Raw genomic sequence first — 27,289 nt, 5'->3', positions numbered from 1 at the left:
TCATTTTATCATGATATTTTCATCTCAAAATATTGTTATGCATTTCCCAGTCGATGGAAAAAAAAAAATACCATGGGCAGAATAGTGTTATTTTTTGAGAATATGTAGTTAAAAATAAAATGATAGGAAAAAATATGCTGAGATTATTTTTACTTTTACTTGTACCAAATATGAGGAAAAATATTTTACCCCATTTTTCCAATACCAAAAAACTCATACCAAACATCCATTTATGTTGTGGGAAACATTCACGTTATGGTAAAGTTAGCTTTATGAAATTAGGTGTCACAAGATTAACTGCAACCCTAAATAATAATCATGGTTTTTCTATAACTACCAAGAGTAAATCAAGGGCGTCACAATTTGAGAAACAGGAGATTTAACTATAATGACCCGTTTGTATTCACTTGTCAAAAAAAAAAATTTATGACTTCTTTATTTTAAAAATATTTTCTATACCAGTTATAACTATTTAGATTTTTAAAAAAATATTTGATTTTTGAGAAAAATATTTGACTTTTAACTTCTGATTTTTTTAGAAGTTAAAATTTTTAGCTTCCGAAAAAAGTAGATTTTTGATTTTTTTTTATAATTTCTGTTTTTTTAAGTAAACATCCAAATAGACTTTTTTTGAGAAGTGCTTTTTTTTCTTTAAAAAAGTAACTTTTTCTTAAAAAAAGTAACTTTTTTTTAAAAAAAAAGTCCATCCAAACGGACTCTTATAATCCCCTAAAAGAGTTAAAACATGTAGGTATATAATGAGGGCGGACTTAAAATTGGTCTAAAAAGAGGGTAGGATATATTTATCATTGAAAAAGTTTATTATCTTTACAATCAACTTAATCACCGTTGATTTTCTTTAATCTAACAATTATGATTTATTGAGAATAATAATTAATTAATAAATGCGACCCAATAATTTTTAATAAATTATAACTGTTAGATTGATAGAAATAAATGATAATTAGATAATTATAAAAGTTAAACTTTTTGGACGGGTAAGCATATCGTTTTCAAAAAAAATAGCAACATCAAAACTATTTACGAAAAGATTAATTAAAATTAAGAGGGGGTTAATTTGCCTTTTAACTTTTATAATCTTCTCATCACAACACAAGTAACAATCTGTAGTTCTGATCAGTAAAAAATTAAGCATAAAGGGATGAAAAAAATGGAACTTCGGCGAAATGACCCAATAATTAATACAACAAACCGAAAAAGTTCGTTGTGGCGATCGATGGCGACGCCAGGCTCAGCCGCAAGCGGCGGAGCGTCGGCGAAGTCCATGGTGGCGGAACAGATCTCTCAGGCGGTGCAGTCCACCTCCAACCTCCTCCACCTCATGCAACAGACATCTCCTGCACAGGTTACTATCCTTGATTTTTAGAGAGAGAGAAGAAGAAGAAGCTTTCTGTGCCAATTTTATTGAAATTTCTAAAATAAAAAAGAAACTAACTTTGCTTTAAATCGATTTAATGAAAAAATTGATGTATGATAGAGGATATTGATGTTGTTTGAAACATGTTTGGACCCTCATTTATTGGGATAAGCCTTTATTGTTGTTGTTGTTTGATCTTAGGGTTTTGAGCTTTGACCCTTTTGAATCATTTGCAGGCTCAACTCATTAAGCTTCCTAAGAACCTTTTGGCAAAGGTTTCCACCATCAAGAATACAGAGCAGGTATTTGCATCTATATGATCCATGGTAGTTGATGAATGTGAACTAGTATGCAAAGTGTGTGATGTTGATGGTTGTTTTTGTGTTCTGTTGTTTGCACAGGTTTTAAACCAGATGCCTAGGGTAATATCAGCTCTGGATGCTCATATGGAAAATGGGTTACACAAGTTAGAACCTTTTCTTGTCTAATTGAATTTACTGTATTATTATTGTCATCTGTTTTTTGAACCTAGGGTGCATGTGAAGTGTTATGAGCTTCAACCTTGTGCTATGCTGCTAATTATGCTTGTTTAATATATATATTGATGCCTAGTGATTGAGGGGTACCGCATTTTTTATAAATTATTTTTTCCGTATGAAAAAACTTTCCTTATGTATGTTCACGTGGTCTGTCCCAAGCCAGGTAAAGAGGAAGGTTGTGCTAGGCGAAGGTAGTCAGTTGTAAAAGAGAGCTACTTTTATGAGATGAACCCAAATGATTGTTTGTGTATCAAAACTTTATGTACCTAAACTCAAATTTCCAATCTTTCCTCTACATAATTGTTGAAATATATAAAATCATTAATGTAACCTCATCCAATAGCTTAAGCTTTTGGGTTAAATTGGTTCTTTACATGGTATCAGAGCTTCGCCGCCCCCCACTTTCTTTTGTGGCGTTTTTTAGCACAGGTAGGTTGGGCCTGTTGCATTGCCCACTCTTCAAGCACAATGGGCTCTCGTGTGAGGGAGCGTGTTGAAATATTTAGTCACACATTGGTTGTATGTGCAACTAATGTGGAGTTTATAAGGCCTTGGACACTCCCACCCTTTGAGCTAGTTTTTGGGGTGGTGTATCCCAAGGTTCTTTACATGTTGAGATATATAGTCCCACATTGGTTGTATGTGCAACTAATGTGAAGTTTATAAGGCCTTGGACACTCCCACCCTTTGAGCTAGCTTTTGGGGTAGTGTATCCCAAGGTTCTTTACATGGTATCAGACCCTCGTGTCCTGGGTTCGATCCTCACCGGCCCCCACTTTCTTTCTAGTGGAATTTCTTTATTCGCACAGGTAGGTGGGCCTGTGCATTGTCCACCCTTCAAGCCCAGTGGGCTCTCGTGTGAGGGGGCGTGTTGAGATATATAAAATCATTAATGTAACCTCACCCAATAGCTTAAGCTTTTGGGTTGAATTGGTTCTTTACAATAATCACGTGTATTATCAGTGTATGATATGTCATTAATTATGCCTTACCGTGAGTTGCAAATCTGCAGTATTCCACATCTGAAGACTGTGGTTCAGTTACTTGCAAATATGGAAAGCAGCCAGCTTAGTTCATTGTCCCAAACCCATCCTCTCAAGGTATAATAGCTTTGTCACAGATACTCATGTATCTTACCTTGTAAATGAAATTGAAAATGAGGGAAATCTAGGAAAAGGAAGCCGAGAAAAGAACTTGAAAAGGCTCCTTTGGGTGAACTGCTAAAGGCTTGACAGAAAAGTCTTTGTTCTTCAAATGCTTTTTACAATGTACCTTTCTCCATCAGGGAAAAAAGAAAGGAAGAAAGATATTTTAAAAAAAGCTTGTGCGTGAGTGAGTAACTTTTTGAATGAGTTTGGTGCTCTCCGTGACTGATCGTTTTCTATCATTTTCCCTTATCAGGAACTTGAACCAGGGAACCATTCTCAAGGGACAGGTTAATGGAATGTATGTTGCTTGGGAGTCTCACCTCTCATCTATTCATGCAGAATTTTTGGAAGGTTTGAAACCTAACTGATCATCCTTAATTTCATCATGCCGGATATCTTCCTTCTTGGAGTCTTCTTGCAAAATGTTGTTCCCTTTAGCCTCTTGTTCTATTAATCTCATTAATTCAGGAAGAGGTTCACAACTTTTTTTATTATCCTTATCAGCATGATTAGTGGGGTGATTAAAATCATAAAATAAGATTCTAGTATTGTCAATTTCAAAAGAATCACTTTCAAATATGTATTTGGTCTTAACACACAAAAAAAAAAAAAGTAAAGAAAAGAAAAGAAAGACTAATAAATATTAATGTAGTGATGAGGTGAGAGGTAAAGAAACCAGGATAAATTAGAGAATGCATTTATTGATAGCAAATACTGAAAAAGAAACATGTGAGCCCGCTTTACAAAAAATCTTCCCCTTCAGCTGAGCAATACAAAATTACTGAGTGAGAATCTAAGATCATGGGCAACTTGGTGATCTCCCAATTGTGGAGCTCTGTACCTGGAGAACATCAATAAACCAGGTTAATGCTATGGTCGATAGGATGATCCAACCTAGGAAAATCGCGAACCTAAGACTAAGGGGATTCCTGTTTATGACATACGACAAAATTTTCGAAGCTTCGGGCTGCTGTTTTTGGTTCAAGTGAGCGCTATTGAGGATGTTCATCCTATCGATCATCCTATATATTTGTACATGTAAACATTTTCAGCTTGTTCTTTTGGTTTTTTCATCTTTGATAATCAAACTTTCGCCAAATGTTATGTGCAAAGTAATGTGTAAGAATTCACACCGTTAAATTAGGAATTTAATTAATTTAGTTAAGAGCTAAGAGATAAATTCCATAATTGACCTTGAATAATTATGAGTGAGTTTAAATAATTATGGTAAGTGATTAATAATGTTGAAAGTCGCTTTTCTGACGAAAAGTGCAGATACCGGTTCTGCTTCGCGGTATAAGTGCGTACCGGTGAAGTATCCCGAAAATTATAATAAATGCATAAATATTCCTAGATTAATATTTAGGACTAGTATGTCAAGTTTGGAGTCAAAATAATGAGAACTGGTGTCGGAACTAATACCGACAGCGAGAAAAATGCGTACCGAAAAAGTGTTGTGAAAAAATAAAATAAATATATGAAAATTCCTAAAAGAATATCTAGGTTAAGAATCTAAAATTTTGGAGCTAAAGGAAGAGCGGAACTAATTAAACTAATACTGCTAGTTTAACTTAAGTGACAATATAAATAGAAAAGGGGATCAAAACTCTAAGGTTTTTTAAAAGACTCAGCAGCTGAGTGTGGCAGCCATTTGGGGGTTTTCTTGGAGTCTTAGTCTTCTCCCTTGAAAAGTTTCCAAAGTTTTCATTTTTTTCCTCCTCTCCTCCATTGAAACATCACCCAACCATTAAAGCTCTAGTCTTGTTGAAGGAGAACTCATTGTTGAAGGATTTAGGTGTTTTTTCAACCTCTCAAGCTTTCATTTTTCTGTTCTCAAAAGGATCCAAGGTGAACTTAACTATTGCCAGTAAATCCATAAATTGATTATAAACATTGTTACATGTAACTGTTACAATAGCATTTCAAAAATGTCTGTGCGCTATTTTTATTCGGTTAGATGGCCATTCCTTTTGTCATTTGTATATGTTTGGGCTTCGTCGATTTGCGTGAATTTACAATGAAGATTCTGCACTTTCTATAGCAATTCGATTTCGGTCAGTGTTACTTAATATATTTAATGCCTTTTGTGCATTCAAGTTGGTCAAAGTTATATATTTATATCAAAGTTATATATCGTTAATTACCTGACTTCATGATTATATATATGTCAATGCTAGGGAGTCAGAGGCGTTAGAAAAAACATGCTTTTATAAGATGTCACGTATTCTTATATATATATATTGTTGTAGGAATCGTTATATATATATATATATAAGATAATAATTATCTAAAATTAAATAAGTTAAATGATATGTTTTAGAAAGGATCTCCAGGTTCGAAATGAAAAAGAAAATAATACCCAATTTTCTTAGAATTTTAGAATATGTATATTGATACAAAGATGGTCATTGAACCAGATCTGTGAGTGCATTGGATTCTATTTGTGGTGTGGACCCTTGTGATACCGAGTTCGAGTCGGAGGGGCATACGGGTACAGGTAAACTTTCGTGTCCTCGGATTGATCTGTTGTTTGTTCCACCGACCTCTATGGGAGGGTGGTTTATATGCATGGTATGCTTTTATGAAAATGTTATATGCATTGATATATGTCTGAGATATGTGAATATGTCTGTTGATTACTTACACAATCAGACTGCGACTCTGGTGTGTAAGGCATGTAGTGTGTGGAAGTGATGTTGTTTACTTAAACAATCAGACAGCGACTCTGGGTGTGTAAGGCATAAGACTGCGACTCTTATGTTTAGATGGGTCGCAGACGTGCATAATCCCTATCTTGTTCCCTGGCCAGTCGAACCGCATTTACATACATCATATGATTACTGAGTTAAATGTTTAGCTCGTTGAGCAAGAGATTATACTGTCATGATTTATATGCTTAACATGAACATGCATTGAAATTACTGTTTTGAATTTATATTATGCTTGTAAGAGAGCTTGGGGCAGAAGAGTCCTTGAGGACCCCTTATCTTACTGAGATTTCTGTTTAGAGATCTCACCCCACGTTTGGGGCACATTTTTCAGGATCAGGTACCTCGGGGGTTAATACCTCGGGTGGCAGGAGGTCGGAGCTGAGTTGAGATTTATGTTTTTATGATGATATGCTTGGATGCTGACATGTTTTACATTTATTATGATGTTATTGGATTTGAGACTATGTTGGACTTTGTTGCCATATTTGGTGAGCATGGGGATTGTTCATGTCACATTGATGTTAGTTATGCTTGTAGTTTTGAGTTGTATAAACTATTAGGATGGTCCGGTCTACGTGTTGTAGTTCCGTGACTAGAGACATATTTACTTAATATATGAGGTATTTCAGTTAGTTGTTTGATTGCAAATTATATACCGGCAATGTTTTGAAAATGATTAAATAATCAACTTGGTAAATGATAATGACGTCATAATTGAAAAGAAAAAGTTTATTTCGTATTTTAATTAAGCGTAGCTTAATACGATTACATGATAACAAATCGGGTATACACGGGGTGTTACATGATGCATCTTTTATTCTTTTTATTTAAATCAATTTTCCTTTTGTTGCTATGGTACTATTTCCAGACAGAAAAAACCACCTACTGCGATGGTGGCATGCCGCAGAAGTACCATATTTGAAGGATTATATTAATATAATCTAAATATTAGGAGTAGTTAATTATTTTAGTTTTATGGTGTGTATGTTTTATAATTTAAATAGGTCAGTTATGTATTTCCGTTTGAATTTAAATTGTTTTGTTTAATTACAGTTATAAATGCTGATGTTATAACTACTTGTGACTGCTGATATTATATAAACCATTTTGCTTGTGACTGCTGATATTATATAAACCATGTAATAGAAATCAGAAAAAGAAGAAGGATGAATTAACTATGTTTCTATTCCTTTTCTTCTGTCCTCTGTAACCTCTCTTAATTTCCTCATGCGGTTCCCCTTCACGGCACTTCTACTCCCGAGTCCCTACGACACCACAACGTTGTCTCCCTAAGTTTTTTATTCTACTTCATCAGTACTAAATTCAACAATAATTGTTATTCTCTTTTGATAAAAGAGATTTTAATGTAGATAGAGAAGGATGAAGGAATACTAAAGTCAACACTAAATTTTCACATTACCGATAAAAGTTAAGACTGAGACAAAAGTTAGTATGAGATGCAGATTTTGGCCAGCAAAATGTGCTTCTTGACCCTTTTATTCTTTATTAATTAAAAAATAATTATTTTGCCCTCGTTTCAACATAATATACCAATCTGCTCCTATTTAATCGATTATAAGAGAAAGTAATCGATTAAATATTAAAAAAAGCTTTGTTCACAATTTAATCGATTAATTAATTGATTACATGTAATTTTTTTTCTCTTTTTTTGCGAACCCCTATCTCTCTGTATTTTTCCTATAAAATTTGGCCACTGATAGCATTATACTCACTTCTCTGTTGACACTTGAGATTTTTGTGTGTAAAGTTGATATTTTACTTTTAATTGAACTTCTGCGGTTACCGGTTACTCAATTGAAAATTTTCTGGTTTCAGTGTTTCTTATTTTTTTTATTTTCTATGCAAAGTTGAGATTTTGTTTTTAATTGAGTTTTTGGGGTTGGTGTTTTGGTTAGGTACACTTTGTGGACTGCAGAGTACAGAATGTCCCTGATGAGGAATTTTGATATATCGCCTTGTGGGGCTCAAGAGTCGAAGCTGGAAACTAGTTCGGAGATTTTGGAGGTGAAGGGTGGAGGAGAGGATGATGGGAAGATTGAGGTTGTTTCTAATTTGGGGTTCAAGGATTTGGAAAGTTGCAGCGGCAGTGATTTGGAAAGACATGTATGTGGGTTGCTGATTTAGTCTTGCGAGTCACACAGAAGTGAGTATTAATGCCCATGTGTTGGTGGCAAAATTTTAGGGCAAAACACAGAGAAACATAGAGATAGGGGTTCGCAAAGAGAGAGAGAAAAAATTACATGTAATCGATTAGTTAATCGATTAAATTGCGAACAAAGCTTTTTTTTAATATTTAATCGATTGCTTTCTCTTATAATCGATTAAATAGGAATAGGTTCGTAAGAACCCGCACCGTTAAATAAGGTATTTAATTAATTAATTATGCAAAATTAGGAAATGATTTCATAATTGACCCTAATAATTATATTGAGGCTCTAATAATTATAGTAAGTGATTAAGAATGTTGAAAGTCGTTTTTCGGAAGAAAAGTGCAGATACCGATTCTGCTAGTCGATATAAATGCATACCGAAAAAGTATTCCGGAAAATTAATGTAAGTGCACGATAATTACTAGAATAATATGTAGGAGTTGTAAAACGAGTTTCAAGTTCAAATAATGAGCACTGGTGCCAGAAACTGATACTAGCTATGAAAAGCGCGTACCAGAAAGGTGCTCAGAAAAATATTATAAAAATATGTTAATTCTTGGAAAAATGTGTAGTTTCAGGTTCCAAAGTTTGGGATCAAAATGTTAAGCGTAGCAATTAAAGCTAATACTGCGTGTTAATCTTTAAGTGGACTATATATACCCTCATTAAGGACACATTGCCCTAGATAACAGAAATCCCTGTGTGAATAGTGTTGGTGGCTGACCAAAAACTCAGCCCTTTGGTGTTCTTCTTCCTTTTCTTAAGGTTCTAGGCCATTTCCTTCTTGATTCTTAACTTTTTCTCTTGTAAACACATTGGGTGAGTGTGAACAATCCTTGTGAGTGAGAAAGTGACTTCATTTCTGAGTTTGGCTTCTGTCTTGAGAGGGTGAGCTTGCTGTTTTCACGTTTTGGGAAGGAGGAGCTTTCCTTAGGTGTTGTGAAGCTTCAAGGAGCTTCCTTGTTGTGTAAAAGAACCACCTTTGTGCACCATTTTCGTGTACAGAGAGAGACAGAACCTTGGGAGTGCCTAGTGAGCTCCAAGGGCCTCCTTGTTCTGAGTTTTGAGCCTTGGTATGTTGTACAAACCTTTGATCTTGAGTTTTATGCTTAAAAATGGAAACTTGATGCATGTTAAGCTAAAAGATGATAACTTAACGTTGAGTAATGTCTAACACACCTAGAAATGCATGTTTAAGTGTTTATAATCGGTAAAAACCCAACCTTTGAAGGATATCTTCACGAAATGCAGTTTCTGCATTCTGACGTGAAATATCCGGATATCTGCCCGTGGAATATCTGGATATTGGATATCCGGATATGGGATTCTGGATATCCAGATATGCACAGTGGGATATTCGGATATTGCATATCCGGATATGTGCCCGAGGAATATCCAGATATTCTGGGATTTCGTAGAACAGTAGCTGTGCTGTGTGTACAGTAGGCTATTGGAGGTTTGTGGACCCTAAATTGATGAAGTTGAACTTCTGTAATTAATGGACTAATTCAGAATCATGTGATTAAGGGCTTCTGGCTTTGTTGGAAGCCTCAAGACGTAAATCGTTAAGGAGAACGTAGTCTTTATGTGAATGCTTTTGAGTTGTATGTTGATACACTTGCTGGTCCTAAATCAGATTGTGATCTGCTATGTGTTGGACTTGAGCTGTGAGGACTCTTGGCATTGGATAGTGGGCTTGCAAGGTAAGCTTTCGTGTCCTCGGTTTAGCCATGCTGTGGTTCCACCATGTCCCATGGGGGTATGGTTTATGCATGCTATGTTACATGCTTTTGATGATTTGGAAATGTAGTTGAGCTATTGTATGTTAGTGCCTTGTTGATATGCATGGAGGTGTTCCACCTATACGGTAAGCCTGAGTATGTAGAACATACAATAGGGTGAGGCTGTGGGTGAGGTACAAGCGGTGTTCCTTGTACTACATGTAGGTATAGACGTATTCCTGCATTTCTCTGGCCAGTAGATAGCGATAAACACACATGCCATAGATATATGTTGCACTACATAGTTTTGGAACTGATAATGATATAAATGCTTTTAGAACTTATATTGCACATGTAAGTGAGCTTGGGGTGGAAGATCCTTGAGGACCCATTGTCTTACTGAGATTTCTGGTTTAGAGATCTCACCCCACGTTTGGGGAATGCTTATTTCAGGATCAGGTAATGTTGAGACCTCAGGCGGCAGGAGGCCAGAGCTAAGTTAGATTTGTTGTTATTTATGCTGTCATGTTGGATGCTGGATTTGCATGCTGCTTATATGTTTATAGCTTCAGTTCATGTTTATGGAGTTTTATGTTAAGACTTGTTGTTTACGCTGTTTATTTGATGAGCATGAGGATTGTCCATGACACATAGTATTGTTTCGTCTTGAGTCTTTTGGGAGTTGTAATAATGTATCAGGATATTGTCCGGATTACGAGATGTAATGCCGTGATTTAGATACACACTTTATTTATGTATTGAGGTATTTCAGTAGATGTCTTATTGCAATTTACATACATGCATTGGTTTTTATGAAATTGATTAAGTAATCAAGTTGGTAATTGATAATGACGTCATAATTGAAAAGAAAAAGAATATTCCACATTTTTAATTAAGCACCGCTTAATACGATGTAATGATAACGCTACCGGATATATATGGGGTGTTACAAGGTTGGTGTATAGTATTGGAACGAGGACAAAATAGTTATTTTTTTAATTAATAAAGAATAAAAGGTTCAAAAAATCCAGCAAAATGATTTAACAGATAAACAAGTGACAAACTTGAAAATGTTATAATTTACTATTATAATTATTAAGTTTCTTTTCTTTAAATTTACTTAAATATTATTTTAAAGAAACATAAATTAATTTTGGATTTTATTAATTTCATGTTAAAGGAGATAAGTTATCTTATGTCACAGAAATAAATTTATGGGTTTCATCACCTGAAAAAAGAAGAAGGAAAAAATGGCACTGTTATCGAAGAGTGTGTAGGAGGAAAAATTTATCTCATATGACATGAGAATAATTTATCCCATTAATTTTATGTAATAATTAATCTAAACATTTTTAATTAAAATCAATTAAATAAATTATTTAAAATTAATATTTTTAAACTCTACTTATATAAATGAGTAAAGGAAATATTGATAAAATACTTAGCACATAGCCCATAACCCGTAGAGGGCCCGGTTGGGCTAACAATTTGTCGATCCAAACCATATTCAGTTTAATATGAATCTGACTGCAATTAAACTAAGTCATAACAGGTAGGGGTGCTAAACGAGTCAGGGACCTTTGGCTCGGCTCGTAAAGGCTTGAGCTTACATATCTAAAATTGATGGTTGGACTCAGGCTTGGACTTGTATAAAAGCTCGTTTAATAAAAAGGCATCAGGCTCCAATTCAAAAGCTCGACCTTAGAGCCTCTCAGGCTTGCCTAATATATTAATTTTAAACTTTTTTTATATTTTTTATACTTCTTGTGATAGTCTTCTCTCTTTCCTCAATCCATTTCATCTTATTTTATTAATTAAACAGACTTTTTGAATGATTTTATTTCATATTATGCTATTTGAATATACATTAAATTTATGAATATTTATGGAATTACTGGTGCTCTTGATTGTATATTTTGTTTGAATAAATTTTTGTTGTCTTATTTTTTTAAAACAGGCTAATAGGCTAAACCAGACTTTTATTTTTTGTAAATAAGACAGGCCACAGGCTGAAATTATATTCATGACAGGTAACAGGCTTGGCCAGGCTGACACATTTAAATACAGGCTTAGCCTTTTAAGACCAAAGCTCGGCTCGGCTCGGCCCGTTAACACCCCTAGTAACAGGTTATCTGAAATGGACTGGGCTTGCCCAATTTAACTCCCGTAGTCTTAATAGAGGTATATTACAACCCCAACCAAATTATACCTGCAATTAGGGGTGACAATTTTCAACCATTGAGATAATACGAAAACGACACAAATAATTTATATTCAAGTCAACCAGCTTTTAAATTTGTATCGTGTTCGAGTTGATAAAAATTGATTTGAAAAAATTCATATCATGTTGCGTGTCAATCCGTGAACTCAAAATTAACCTGCATTAATTTTCTTACATGTTATTCGTGTCATGTCGTAAATATGTCATTTGTGTCTTATCGTGTCGTATTGAGTATTGACTGATATGATAAGTAACACAGTTTGGAGTTGATAGGTTATTTGGTGTTATGTCATATCATTCTAACCTGTATAATAAGCGATATATTATAAGTTTGTGAGTTATTCATGTCGTATCAACTTGCAAAATAAACATATTAAAAGTTTTAATCCGATTTCAAATTCATATTTTATTCGTGTCTCCCTGACTTGAATTATCACTTTTACCTACATCAGTGTTATTAAACTTACTACTGTATCAATTGGTTCTTTATTCAATCAGCGGCTATCGAATTGAATAGATTGAATCGAAGTTATATATATATAACACATAATCAATGAAAATTATGGGGAGAAAGTGAGTAATTTTTTAATTTAAATTTTAAATAAAAAAATATTAGTTTGTGTTTTTATCTCACATAAAATAACAAACTCTATATTCTTTAAAAAATAAATATTTTTCTATATCTAATAATGTCAACCTTATGAAAAACAATTGACTTTGAGGTAGTGGTAATTGTCACTTGTACTTATCTTTTAGGAAGTTGGAGTTTCGATCATTCCATATCAATTGAAAAATTCATTTTTAAATTCGTTTCATAACTAGTTCATCAATTTCATTCCAATTCCCAAACATAACCGGTTAGATCGAACCGATTGGTTGACATATTTTTTTATGGAAGCAATCTGATCCAATTTTAATAGGGGAAGGTTATATTTATCACCGTAAAATTTATCACCCTTACAACTAGTGTTTAAAAACCCGACCCGACCATCGACTCGGCAGAGATCAGGGGTCACGGGTTCAACCGGGGAATCACGGGGTCACTATGCTGACCCGATTTTATATATTAAATATATATATATATATATGTGTGAAAATATTAAAAAACAAATCACCAATCATCAAAAATTCAAAATATACTTAACATAATTCATCAATTACAACCACAAGTCAATATTACACAACCTAATTAAAGTATCAAGATACCAAAGTACAAAACTCATAATCTAATGGGGTCACTACGCTGACCCGGTTATGCCTCTTTTGAGAAGGTCCATGACAATGGAAAATTTAGAAGAAGTAAGAATGAGTTTTTGTTTTCCATCGACGACCGTAAGGATTTCATTTGAATGGGTAAAATTCTTACCTTTTTCTGGAAGATTCAGGGCAGCGAGGTGAAGATTGAAGACATCTAGGTCACTGGGAGAGAAGATAACGATTAGATTTAGGTTTGCAAGCATTTTTATTTTATTTTTTTAATAAAACGATGTTGTTTCATGAAATTTTTTTCTTAAAAAAAAAAATGCAGTGACCCTGTGAGGTTTTAAAACACTGGACTAGAGATGGCAAAGTGGGTGGCTCATCCTGTTCCGCAATTAACCCGCTAAAAAATGAGCCACCACCCTACCCGTCTAGTTTGATTGGCAGGGCGAGTTGGCACGGCAGTCAAAACCTATTTTATGTTGACCTGACTCGTCACCTTTGCCCGACCATCAACGCCAAAAAATAAGTCAGTCCGTCTCGTCCTGCTTTTGAGAATGGACTGTAAAACTCAGCCAGCCCCAATCCATCACAAATAATCGTCGCAAATTTTCCATTTTTGCAACGGGTAAATCATCTGTCATAATTTGTGACGGTTTTGTGACGCCTTTACGACGGAATGTGCATGAAAAGATGGGCCCAATTTTGTCGCAAAACTTACTTCGTCACAATTTCCATCGCAATTTGCGATTGTTTTTTCGTTCGCAAAAAACTCGTCTCTATTATTTGCCCATAGTGCAAGTTCATGCGTTATATATAGTTGTGAGTCATGAATAATGTACTTGGGTTTATGTTAGGATCTACAATCGGAATTAAAATCAACTTTAAAGAGCCCTCTACCGGCAAAAAAATTTAATTATTGCATTTTAATTAAATAATTGCGCATTTATTGCAGTTTCGGGAATAATTACGAATTTATTGCACACTGTGATGCCCAAAATGGGCGTCACATGTGACCCCCGAGTGCGTCTCACCCTAAGGGGAAGACGCCCCAATGGGGCGTCTTTCATCTGGTGTTGACACGTGTCATACTTTTTTCCAAAATAATAATAATTTAATCATAAAACTTCTGAAGACCATAACTTTTGACTCGGGTATCCAAATCAGGTAATTCTTTTTTTGATTCCACATAACTTTTCGAGATCTACGCAATGACATCTCATTTGATATATTTTATTTCTCACAAACATAATTTAAAATTCCCTCCCATATATAGTGTTTGTAGTCTTTTCATAGTAGTCTTTTCATTTGCAAGGATTAGTGAATAAAAAATTGTGATTCGAATTGCATAAATGACAAAAAGGTATTTAAGAAAAAAAGGAATAAAACCGAAACCGCAATTCTACGAAATAGTGTAGACTGAGATGACGTCGTCTTGTGGCGAAAATCATGGTGTATTTTTAATTCTAATTTAAGGCAGCTATACAAAAACACCATGAATACAAATGAATAGTTGTATAGAAATGAATAAGGCAGCTATACAAAATTACAAAATACAAATACCAACGTTATGATTCAAATCTAAACTTAAATGTAAATAATAACCTGATGATTCAAATCTAAACATAAATGCAAATAGTAATGTCATTCTATAATTCAAATGCCGATATGATTCTATTTAGATCCTAGTCAAATGAGAAATAAAATTGTGTTTGTGATAAATAAAATATGTCAAATGAGATGTCATTGCGTAGATCTCAAAAAGTTATGTGGAGTCAAAAAAAGAATTACCTGATTTGGATACCCGAGTCAAAAGTTATGGCCTTCAGAAGTTTTATGATTAAATTATTATTTTTTTTGGAAAAAAGTATGACACGTGTCAACATCAGATGAAAAACGCCCCATTGGTACGTCTTCCTTTTAGGGTGAGACGCCTCACTGGGACGTCACATGTGACGCCCATTTTGGGGGTCACATTGTACAATAAATTTGTAATTATTCTCAAAACTACAATAAATACGTAATTATTTAATTAAAATGCATTAAATTAATTTTTTTGCCATCAATTATGATAACCACCGTAGGGCCGATTGAATTGAGGAAATCGCAAGGCCCAATTAGAAGCAAAAGTTTGACCTCCTGAAATGTCTTGGCCGAAAGTCAAGCTCGGGTTCAAAATAGAAAATGAAAGTTTTATTTTCATGATATGCTATATGTTTAGTTATGATTGAACCATTCGTTGTGTACTTTGGGGTTTGATGCGCTCAACTATACGTACCAGTATAATCAATACCCTTTATTGATGTATAATTTGTCGGGCTTGCATGGTTTCTCATTTGGGAGATTTAAATTATTAAAACGTAGTAATCTCTGGACGAATTAAAGTTGAACCCTTTACTCAACCAAACCATTCACTGCTATTCTTCAACATGCACATTACATTGAGGAATATAAAAGAAACAGCCACACATGTTACACTGAGGAGCAGAAAGCAACTGTAAAGAACTTGCAATACACCACTTCAAAAGCTAGTTCAAAGGGTGAAAGTGCTCAAGGCCTTATAAATTTCATCTTAGTTGCACATACAACTAATGTGAGACTATATATCTCACCACGCCCCCTCACACTAGAGCCCATTGAGCTTGAAGGGTGGACAACATACAAGCTCATCTATATGTGGAAATTCCACTACAAAGAAAGTGTGAGGCATTCCACTATAAAGAAAGTGTGAGGCGGTGAGATTTCGAACGCTCTAATACTATGTAAAGAATCTTGGAATACACCACCCCAAAACTAGCTCAAAAAGTAAGAGTGCCCAAGGTCTTATAAACTCTACATTAGTTGCACATACAACCAATGTGAGACTATATATCTCACCACGCCCCCTCACACTAGAGCCCATTGGGCTTGAAGGGTGGACAACATACAAGCCCACCTATATGTGGAAATTCCACTACAAAGAAAGTGTGAGGCGGTGAGATTTCGAACGCTCTGATACTATGTAAAGAACCTTGGAATACACCACCCCAAAAGCTAGTTCAAAAAGTAAGAGTGCCCAAGGCCTTATAAACTCTACATTAGTTACATATACAACCAATGTGGGACTATATATCTCAACAGCAACCGTTAACAATAGGAAGTTTTTATTCTTGTGACACCAATCAACACCGTTATTTTTAAAGTTCATTATGTCCTGAATTCCAGGGACCTTGTTCATGATGGTTACGATCATCAAGCCCACCATTCTTGCGAGGCAATATCTTAGAAAGAGATGGCCAATTGGGAAGGATTGGCTTCACTTTTCCGCCGACAATGTAGTCAGCAGTTGTCCCTGGTGCAAAATTGATAAGTGCATACTTCTCTCCTTTGAAAATGTAAGCTTCATCCTTCCTGTGGGAGGCGAAAGCAGCATCAAATCCACTTGCAAAGATGGTGCCCACCAAACCAGAAAACCCATCGGAGATATTACGAATGGCAATGACATGCTTGGAATTATAGTTTATTAGAGCGTACTGGTCGTCTCTGAACAAGTAAGCTTCATTTTTGCGAGATGACCTAAATGCAGCGTCTATGCCATTTTCAAACCCCGTATTTGTGAAGGAGGGAAACATGGCAGTGATTGTCGTAGGACCTCTGAGTATTTTGTCATCTTTGGTTCCTGGAGCATAGTCTATATAGGCACAGAGATTCGCCGAGAAGATGAATGCTTCATTGTAGTCAGTGTCAAATGCACAGTCTATTCCATATTCTCCGAATGAAGTAGCAATAAGCGATGGAAACCCATCGCAAATAAGAAGCGGCCCATTCACAATCTTGTCACCCGTTGTTCCCGGAGCATAATTCAACAGAGCGTATTCATTTTTCATGAATATATAGGCTTCATTTGTCTTAGATGAACGGAACGCAGCATTTATATAACTAGGAACATCTGCAACATCATGACCATACCACTTTTGCAAGGCATCCCAGTTGGGATTCGAGACTTGTCTTTTCCGTCTCATATTCGCAGGAGGTGTATAAGTTTGATAGGTTAGTGTCCAATGCCTACCATCATCATTGCAGTAATAAAATACAGGTCTCTCAATTAGGAGCTCCGTATCCGGATCCGACAGCAGTGGATTGAAATGCCCGTTTAATACTATTACGGTACCTTCCCTGCGGATTGTCGCATACCTGGCATTAAAAGCTAACTTGAAATTAATATATTTTACTCATTATTTATTATTTGGGTCCCTTAATTTATCTTATCTTACAAAACTTTTTTTTTTTTTTTTTAAATTTGGGTTCATTTTAATGTTTTTTCTTAAAAGATAATGTCATTCTTTATAAAATTAAAAACTACATGGTAGATCCCTTAATTTATCTTATCTTACAAAACTACATGGTATATATATATATATATATATTTTCATGTTATAAAATATAATTTTTATTTTCTAAATATATATAAAAGTGCGTGAGTTTTATATTTTTCTTTTCTATCTTTTCTCTTTACATGACTCCAAAGGGCTCCACACACTTTTTATGTATATTTATAAGATATAATTATTTTCTGCAACATGAAAAATATTAATCTCATATATATATATATATATTAGAAAAAATATTTGTCAATGACACAACTTTAATACATATTTATTGATTTTTTATATTCTTTATTTCACAAAATTAAAAAAAAAAAAAGAGAAAATATTGTGAAGGAAAATAAAAGTACAGAACAATCAAATTACAATCATTTCACTTATGTAATTTAAAATGTGAAACGTTAGATATATTGACACATGAATAAAAAGTTTTATAACTAATCTTAAATATTAATTTCGCTCATATCTAATATGTTCCGTAACTAATAAATTATAATTATTAAATATAAAAGTGACTATAGCAGTATAGCACAGTTAAATAAGCTACAAAGTCACAGACCTTGCTCCAGCTGACCGTGCGGCCGTGAATACTTGGGCAGAGCGAATGTATTGAGGTGCAACGCCGCCAACAAAGCAAACTTCTTGTTGATTAGGGTACTGGCATAGATTGCCAAGTGTCCCAGGAACCCAAATACCACCGGGAGCATAGACCTCGTAACGATAGATTCGAATCTGCCCCCCAGATGGAAGGGTATCCTGGTTAGGATCTGGATGCCAGGCAACATTAATAGTGGTGCTAACGAAGGCATGCCTTGTAGGCCTATCAGGATCAAGAGGCGCACCAGCATTGTTGACATAGTCATACAAATCGTAGTAAGTGTTGGTGGGAGTGCCTTCTTGAGTGCTTGCTCTGAATCCATTTTGAAAGATCTCCTGATAAGGCCTTATGTCCCAACGGAACAAGCGGCGCGTGACATCAGAGTTATGGTCGCCTATTCTGTATACGATATTAGCCAAAGGTGGATTTCGTACAATACAATTAACGCGGTGAACAGTGTTCACCATATTTTGAGCTGCTCGTAAATCTTCTTGACTCACAGGCTGTGCAAAACTTGATGAACACCCTCTGCACGGCGAATTTGGAGGGATTGACATCTTTGCTAACAGAGGAATGAAGGTAACTTCTAACAGAGGAAAGAAGGTAACTTCTAACGGAGGAAAGAAGGTAATTTCTAAAGACGATTTATTTTTTCAGGGATAACAATCTTCCGAAAGGAAGAGGGAAGGATAAACTCTAGGAAAAGGGATATGTATATATATACACACACACTGGGTACCTCTTCCCATGCTAGTAATGCTTCCCAATTGTCACCCACTTAGGTTAATCTCAAGGTTCCTACCACACTAAAAGTGTCTCACTCAGACTAATCCCAGGGCTCCTACCACATTAAAAGTGTTGGCAAAATTTGATTCGTTAAATTTATCTGCTTTTCAATTGCTGTCCATTTGGATTAATCTCACGGCTCCTACCACGCCAAAAGTATCGACAAAATCTGATTCGTCAAATTTATTTGCTTTCCAACCGTCACCCACTTGGATCAATCCCACAGCTCCTGCCACACCAAAATTGTCGGCAAAATATGATTTGTCAAATTTATCTGCTTCCCAACTGTCACCCATTTGGGTTAATCTCACGGCTCCTACCACACTAAAAGTGTCGGCAAAATCTGATTCGTCAAATTTATCTGCTTCCCAACATCACCCACTTGGATCAATCTCACGGCTCCTGTCACACCAAAAGTGTCGGCAAAATGTGATTTGTCAAATTTATCTGCTTCCCAACTGTCACCCATTTGGGTTAATCTCACGGCTCCTACCACACCAAAAGTGTCGGCAAAATCTGATTCGTCAAATTTATCTGCTTCCCAACGTCAACCACTTGGATCAATCTCACGGCTCCTGTCACACCAAAAGTGTCGACAAAATCTGATTCGTCAAATTTATCTGCTTTCCAACTGTCACCCATTTGGGTTAATCTCACGCAGAGGCGGACCTAGTTGGTCACCTATGTCCGCACTTGCGGACATGAATTTCTGAGTTTTTTTTTTTTAAGTATAGTAGTCAAATATGATGTTGGTTAGATTAGGTTTTGCTTGGATATATAATCAGGGATGTAATGGAAATGAATGGAATACAATGGGATGGAATGAAATGACATATATTTTATGATGCCATACAACAAATCAGCTTGATTAAAAAAAAATGTGTTGGTAATAATTTTTGTTGTTAAGTTGAAGTTTTTTTTTTTCTTATTATATTTTTTGTTTTTTAATGCATTTGAAATTTTCTTTAGAAAAAAAATTCGGGAGCAGCCCCGTCACTAAATATGCGGACATAAAAAATATTTTCTGGGTTCGCCACTAATCTCACGGCTCCTACCACACCAAAAGTGTCGACAAAATCTGATTCGTCAAATTTATTTGCTTCCCAACCGTCACCCACTTGGATTAATCTCACGGCTCCTGCACACCAAAATTGTCGGCAAAATATGATTCGTCAAATTTATCTGCTTCCCAACTGTCACCCATTTGGATTAATCTCACGGCTCCTACCACACTAAAAGTGTCGGCAAAATCTGATTCGTCAAATTTATCACAGAGCTTTAGAGGAAAAGGACATAAAAAAAATACTTCAGCTTTCATTATCTTAGTCGAAATTGCTGTCATATTTAGGAGTGTAAATAAATACTACAATTTAAATATTGAAAGTCTTAGTCTGTGACCCTTATCTAACATTAAAGAATTTAAAGTGGAGAGAAGAGAATCTCCCCTGTATTATATAGTTGCGTGTCTTTATAAATAATTATATTTTTCAGAAATAGTAAAGTGGTGATTATTAATCAAAGTCATAGTGAACTTTGAAAAAAAAATATATTTAAAACTTAACGTAGATATTATTAATTTTATGGACCATTTTGATCGTGTTAGTAAGTGGCCTTTACTTTTAAGCTCTTACCCTCATTTGAGTTCCAAATTTAAGAAGGCCAAACTAGCAAAAGACCCTTATTCTCTTTATGTTGTAGCGTTTCAACCAATTTATTTTCTTTGATATATATATATATATATATATATATATATATATATATATATATATATATCTTAGATTTTTCTTATGTCTAACAAAGCAAAATAGTTGGTGCGCATATAAATATTCCTCTGAAAAGTTATATATTTCTATGGTACGAGGTATTTAACTGCTTTACTTGTTTCAGGTTGTCTTTTCATGTTTGCTTGTCCCACTTTATTCTAACTAGTTTATTTTCTTTGATAAATGTTAAGATTCATCATAACATTTATCAAAGGCAAAGGCAAAATGCAAAATGGTTATGATTCATCATGAGAGAACCTTTCCACTTATTTATATTTATCTTCAACCATTGAAGATACACCTTTTATAAAACTACCATGCCCATAACAATTCCCTTAATTCTCTGTCTTTGCCTAAGACATTTCTTATATTAACTCTCCATTGAGTTTAGGAGAATACCTCTATCTCATAAATCATTATTACATTAAGATATTACACCACATGGAGGAAACATATTCTATTCCAACACTCAAATAGTTCACTCCTCGTCATTAATTAATTCTTATAGTAACTAAACTTTTTATTTATAGCATTCTTAAGTAAAATTTATTTTCTTCCCCGAGAAAATAGAAGTAATCAAGAACTAATTTTGCAACTGGCCCTAATAAATCATTTTCAAAAAGAAAGAACATACTTTTTTTTGGGTACAAGAAACAATATGCTTTATTCTAAACAAGAATGAATATAATCGTTGTGAAGATAAGCAGATCCGTGTATTGCTCTTAAGCACATATCAAGATGACTTGTTGGTGAAGAAGAAACTAGAGAAGCACGGGTAGCAGTTGGAGAAGTTGTCGTGTACTGAATAGGATGCAATTCTGACAAAGTGACAAGCCAAGCTAATACATCATGGTGTCTTGTTTATTTGGCTCTGGTCTCTTTAGTTAGTTTCCTTTTATCTACGGAGACATAAACAAAAGTTTTTCTGTACATACATTTATAAGAGGCAAATAATACCCAATCAATGCATGTAAATTTGTATTTGGGAGAGTAAAGTGTGTAACGAATAAAATCTTAACCTATAAGGAATTACCATCTCTCCCCAATCCCCACTATCCACATCTTGGTTGGCTCAAACGCTTGTGGCCTCTTTTCTTTTACCATATATGGAATTCTATATCTTAAACCAGATTCTTTGACACAGTTATAAAGGGTGAAAATAAAATATTACCAATTTTTATTTTTGTCACAAATTACATATGACAAATTGAAATGATAAAGTTCTTTAGATTGATAAGCAAAACACAACCCCTATAAAACGCTTGTGGCCTCTCTTTTTCCATTCTGGTTTTTAAAATTTACTAAGTTAATTTCATAATACACTTAAAATTAAATCAAATATGATCCATTTTTATTTATTTGTTTTAAAGACTAACTCACTTTAAAAGTCTTAAATATTTGATTCATGACATAAACTAAAGCCACGTACCCAAGTAAACAAAAAATTTAAAATCTTAAAGCAGTATAATTAAGAAGCAAAACACAACCCCTATAAAAGTGTCACAAAAGGCTTCCAACCTCTTTATTTTATTTTATTTTGGTTCATTTTCTGTCTCTTAAGAAGAAGAAGAAAAAATCTTCCGATTAATTAATAGTCCAGACTCCAGCGACTCAAGTGAGAGGGAAAAAGGAAAAAAAGAGAAAGAAATATCCACATTCTATGTAACTGCCTACAACCTCCCCTAAATTAATAGTCCAGTGACTCATGTAGTTTTTCATAACTGTTTTGTTTTTTCTCAAAAAAAAGTCTTCCAAAGTATTTTGCTTCTCCCACTCTCAAATCTACAACAACAACTATCTTCAGTTTCTTCTTGCACACTCTCTTTATCTCTCTCAGGTCTCTCTCTAAGATATTCTATTACACGCCATTGTTTCTTATCTGCATGCACCTATGCACTTAAGCTTTAAGCATTGAACTATATAGGCAGGCGCGTATAGAATAGTAATGTATGATACTATATATATGTTATGTTGGTTCAGTTTCCACTAAATTCAACTTATTTTTCTTGCTTGTTGGAGGTCCTGTTTTTGCTATACCATCATGGCACTCAACATTTACTTCAAGTGGGACACTCTTCAAATTCCAAACTCAGAAATCAACATCTTCCATGAACCAACACTAAAACTAGCACTAGATAACTACTACAATAATCATAACCACAACATCTTTAACTACTCAGACAAAAGCCTCTTCCTTTCAAATACCCTTTTTAATCTTTATTTTGATTCTTACAGTTCCCATTAAAGCTACAGCCCAAAAATTTGATTCATGAAACTGATACGGGGATCGATACCCCGCATCTCCACCACTTTTGAGAACTTGGTTCCCTCAACTCGGCTAAGAAGTCTTTTGCGGAAGTCAATCAACAAGATCCTGGATCTCAGATCTAAACAATCTTACCTCGGCCTGAACTTTACCAGGTCGAGCAGCGCAGCGAAAAACAAAGGGGAGAGAGAGAAAGAGAACACAAACAATTTTTAACGTGGGAAAACTTTCTCCAATGAAGAAGTAAAAACCCACAGGACCTAGTTCAGATCAAACGTCTACTATGAAAATAATGGATACAAAGAATCAAAATACACCAATGTGGTGGTTAACACAACCTCTCCAACAATGGTGATAATCAAACTACCCTAGAGATGTTTCACTCAAACTCTCTCTAGAGATCTCTCAAATACAAAGCTCAAAGCTTTGCTCACAAATCTCTCACATAATCTTCTCCCATTCTCTAATCTAGCCTCCACCCACAACTAATGAATATACAAAGGAGGTGAGATCTAGGGTTTAGGGTTTTTAGGAAATTCCTCAATGGGCTTGGGCTTAGCATTGAAGGAGGAAGCCCAACAAATCTCCCCCTCCGACTTCAATGTGTCGGCTTCAGCATCAACCCGGCTCCTTCACAGCAGTCTTCAAATTTTCTTGCTGGAATCGACTTCGTCGTCATGTCGGACCAATTTTGGTCAATGTGCACTTTGACGAGTTCGAGCTCTCCACCTTCCACCACATCCTGGATCCAGTGATACCTCACATCAATGTGCTTAGTGCGAGAGTGATAGGTCGAATTCTTTGCAAGATGGATTGCGCTTTGATTGTCACAACCCAGCTCGTACTTGTCTTGATCATGGCCGAGTTCCACGAGGAACTTCTTCATCCATAGCATCTCTTTGCTTGCCTCAGTAGCGGCAATGTACTCAGCCTCGACTGTCGATAGTGCAACACGCTTCTGAAGTCTTGATTGCCAAGAGACAGCTCCTCCAGAAAATCTCATCATGTATCCCGTCGTCGACTTCCTCAAGTCGGAATCTCCCCTAGATCAGCATCCGAGTAGCCTTGCAGCTCGGCTTTGCCTTCTCCAAATCGGAGGCATAAGTTGGCCGTACCTCGGAGATACTTGAAGATCCACTTCACTGCTTCCCAGTGCTCTTTGCCGGGGTTTGATAGATACCGACTTACCATTTCAACAGCATACGCCAAGTCGGGTATAGTGCAAACCATTGCGTACATCAAGCTTCCGACGGCGAATTGGTACGGGATCTTCAACATCTCGTCTTTGTCTTCATCAAATCTTGGACATTGTTTCTGGTTCAACTTTATGTGTCCGGCTAGGGGGTGCTTACTGTTTTCGCTTTGTCCATGCTGAATCTCTTCAGAATCTTCTCAATATACTTCTCTTGACCCAGCCACAGTAGCTTCTTTTGTCTATCTCGGATAATCTTGATTCTGAAAATCTGCTTTGCAGGGCCGAGGTCCTTCATTGCGAAGGAAGAGCTCAACACCTTTTTCAGGGCGGCTATCCTTGATTTGTCTTTCCCTACAATAAGCATGTCGTCAACATATAACAACAAAATCAAAAAATCTCCTCCTCATACCTCTTCACAAATACGCAGTGGTCAGCTTCTGTCTTTTCAAACTTGTGATCAGTCATGAATGACTCAAACTTCTTGTACCACTGTCAAGGTGCTTGCTTTAAGCCATACAAGCTTTTCTTCAACCGACATACCAAGTCTTCTTGGTCTGGAGCTCAGAACCCTTTAGGTTGCTCCATATATATTTCTTCTTCTAAGTCACCGTGAAGAAATGTCGTCTTCACTTCCATTTGTTCTACCTCGAGGTCCATCGAAGCCGCCATGGCTAACACGGTTCGGACCGAGGTCATTTTCACCACAGGAGAAAAAATCTCCTCAAAATCTACTCCTTTCTTCTGATTACAGTCTTTCACTACAATTCGGGCTTTGTATCTCGGCTTCTACCCGTTCTCTTCATTCTTAATTTTGTAGACCCATTTATTTTTCAGAGCTCGTCTTCCTTTAGGCAGCTCGGTCAGCTCATTAGTCCGATTCTCGTGCGCAGAGATTTCATCTCGTCTTGCATTGCCTTTTCCCATTCTTCTTTCTCTGAGCTCGTCACAGCCTCATCATAACTCTGAGGCTCGCCGTCTTCAACTACAACGGTGTATTCATCATATGGGTATCTTGTAGAGGGTCTTCTTTCTCGAATTGGATATCTCGGTTGTTCTTCATCTTGAGAACCCGGTTCATCATTCTCATCCCGAGTCTCATCATCAACTCAGACCTCAGTATCTTGGTCATCATCAACTTGTTGCTAGTCATCAATTTTTTTCATTTTCTTGATCTTCTCCCCCTGCTTCAGCTCAGACAGGAGGGATGGGTTCTTCACGTCTGACAGTAACCCAGACTTTGAGCTTCGAGATGTCATGAATGGTCTCATCTTCATGAAAGATCACATCTCGGCTTCTCATTATCTTCTTATTGATTGGATCCTAAAGTCGGAATCTGAACTCACATCTTGGCGAACCAAGATAAATGCATTCTTTAGTCTTCGCATCGAGTCTTAACCTTTCATCTTTAGGGATATGCACAAAAGCTCGGCATCCAAAGACCTTCAATTGATTATAGGCCGCTTTCCAACCTGTCCAGACTTCTTCTGGAATTTCTCCTTCAAGTGGTCTTGATGGTGAGAGGTTGATCAAGTCAACAGCAGTTCTGACGGCTTCTCCCCAGAATGATTTCGGTAATACGGCATTGGATAACATGCTTCGTACCTTCTCTTCAATAGTTTGGTTCATCCTCTTAGCCAGTCCATTCAACTGTGGACTCTTGGGGGGCGTCTTCTCAAGTCGGATCCCGACCGCTTTGCAATATGCATCAAAAAGGCCACAATACTCACCACCATTGTCAGATCAGACCACCTTTAATTTTTTGCCAGTCTCCCTTTCAACCATAGCACGAAACTCTTTAAAAGATTGGAGTACCTGGTCTTTAGACTTCAAAAAATATACCCACACTTTGCGAGAGTGGTCATCAATGAAAGAAACAAAGTACTGAGCTTCTCCAAGAGATCTCTCTGAAATGGAGAAAACATCAATATGGACGAGGTTAAGAATATACCTGCGTCTTCTGGGTTGATCCGATTTCACGAAAGAAAACCGGTGCTGTTTTCCAACTTGGCAGTGCATGCAACTCTCCAACGCTTGGCCTTTCAACCCGGTCAGTAATCCTTTCTTGTGCAGGATCTGGAGCCCTTTCACGCTCATGTGGCCGAGGCGCTTGTGCCATAGCTCCAAGCTAGTCAATCTCAGACAGAATTGGCTTCTCCGCCATTGATCTTTCCTTGCATCACGTACAAGGAGCCTTCCTTCTTACCTCGGGCAACAACCGAGTTTCCCTTGGCCAGCTTCCATCTAACACTACCAAAGTAGTTCACTAACCCGGCATCGTCAAGCTTGCCCACCGAGATTAGGTTCAATCGCATGTTAGGAACATGTCTTACATCTTTCAACACAAGTCGGTATCCGACATCCGTGGTCAGAGTTACATCACCGACACCAACAATTTTGCTGGTCACTTGATTTTCCATCTTCACGACTCCAAAATCACACATCGGTAAGAGGAGAAAAAACCTTTGTGTGGAGTAACGTGGAAGGAGGTACCAGAGTCAACAATCCAGGTGCAGTCATCATATGTAACATTCAAATAATTATCCTCACCAAGGAAGAATATCTCGGTATCCGAGTTGGCAGCCACCGCAGTGGTGCTCTTGTCTTCCCTCTTCTTGAGAATAATCTGATCCGGCTTCACAGAGCCGTTCTTCTCGTCATTTTGCAAGGTCCAGCAGTCTGGCTTCTTATGTCCTATCTTTCCACAATAGAAGCACTTCAATTTATATTTCGGCTTTGACCGGCCTCTGGACTTTCCTTTTCTGTTACGATCTCGACCCCAAATCTTGATTCTACCCCGGGAGTCGAATTTCCCTATATTCTTTGCAATATTGGCCTCAGACATGCTCGAAACACCTCGTTCTCTTCTCCTGACTTCTTCATTCAGGAGACTATCTGTTACGACATCCATCTTCAATTTTCTTTCGGGAGCTGAATTACTCAAAGTCACCACCAGAGTATCCCAACTTTCTGGAAGCAAGCTTAGCAGCAACAAAGCTTGCATCTCATCATCAATTTTCATCTCAGATTTAGACAACTGATTAACAATACCTTTGTAGGTATTGAGGTGTTCAATCATACTCATGCCATCCTTATATTCCAGCTTCACAAGTCGGCGAACCAGGTGTGCTTTGTTCTTGGGAGTCTTCTTCTGAATCTTGGACTTTAACTTCGTCCACAACTCATGCGCATTCGTGAACTCGAACACGTGCTCTAAGAGACTCTTGTCAA

General features: G+C 36.2%; 2 protein-coding genes across 5 annotated transcripts; one reads left to right on the top strand and one right to left on the bottom strand.

Moving 5' to 3' along the window:
* Window positions 1-1,136: 1,136 nt before the first annotated feature.
* Window positions 1,137-8,058, top strand: LOC133288196 (tobamovirus multiplication protein 2B-like). Of its 4 annotated transcripts, XM_061485904.1 has the most exons (7): window positions 1,137-1,366; window positions 1,615-1,680; window positions 1,780-1,844; window positions 2,930-3,017; window positions 3,319-3,416; window positions 5,483-5,562; window positions 6,108-6,652. In XM_061485904.1, the coding sequence occupies exons 1-5, from the start codon at window positions 1,163-1,165 to the stop codon at window positions 3,355-3,357; spliced, it is 462 nt and encodes a 153-aa protein (XP_061341888.1). In that variant the 5' UTR covers window positions 1,137-1,162; the 3' UTR covers window positions 3,358-3,416; window positions 5,483-5,562; window positions 6,108-6,652. The 4 variants fall into 4 exon arrangements, with proteins under 4 accessions (XP_061341888.1, XP_061341890.1, XP_061341889.1 ...); XM_061485906.1 differs by lacking the exons at window positions 2,930-3,017; window positions 6,108-6,652 and adding an exon at window positions 7,693-8,058; XM_061485905.1 differs by lacking the exon at window positions 2,930-3,017.
* Window positions 8,059-16,265: 8,207 nt separating this feature from the next.
* LOC133288198 (uncharacterized) lies at window positions 16,266-18,608 on the bottom strand. The gene is made up of 2 exons (XM_061485907.1): window positions 18,013-18,608; window positions 16,266-17,133 (listed from the first exon to the last, which is right to left on the bottom strand). The coding sequence occupies exons 1-2, from the start codon at window positions 18,606-18,608 to the stop codon at window positions 16,266-16,268; spliced, it is 1,464 nt and encodes a 487-aa protein (XP_061341891.1).
* Between the last annotated feature and the right edge of the window lie 8,681 nt (window positions 18,609-27,289).

The sequence above is a fragment of the Gastrolobium bilobum genome, unplaced genomic scaffold, assembly GCF_033153095.1.
Source record: "Gastrolobium bilobum isolate Gb01-03AN ecotype WA unplaced genomic scaffold, APGP_CSIRO_Gbil_v1 utg27628, whole genome shotgun sequence".
NCBI lineage: Eukaryota > Viridiplantae > Streptophyta > Magnoliopsida > Fabales > Fabaceae > Gastrolobium > Gastrolobium bilobum.
The sequence above is the reverse complement of the archived record's forward strand: the minus strand, read 5'-3'. Positions and strand labels throughout refer to the sequence as shown.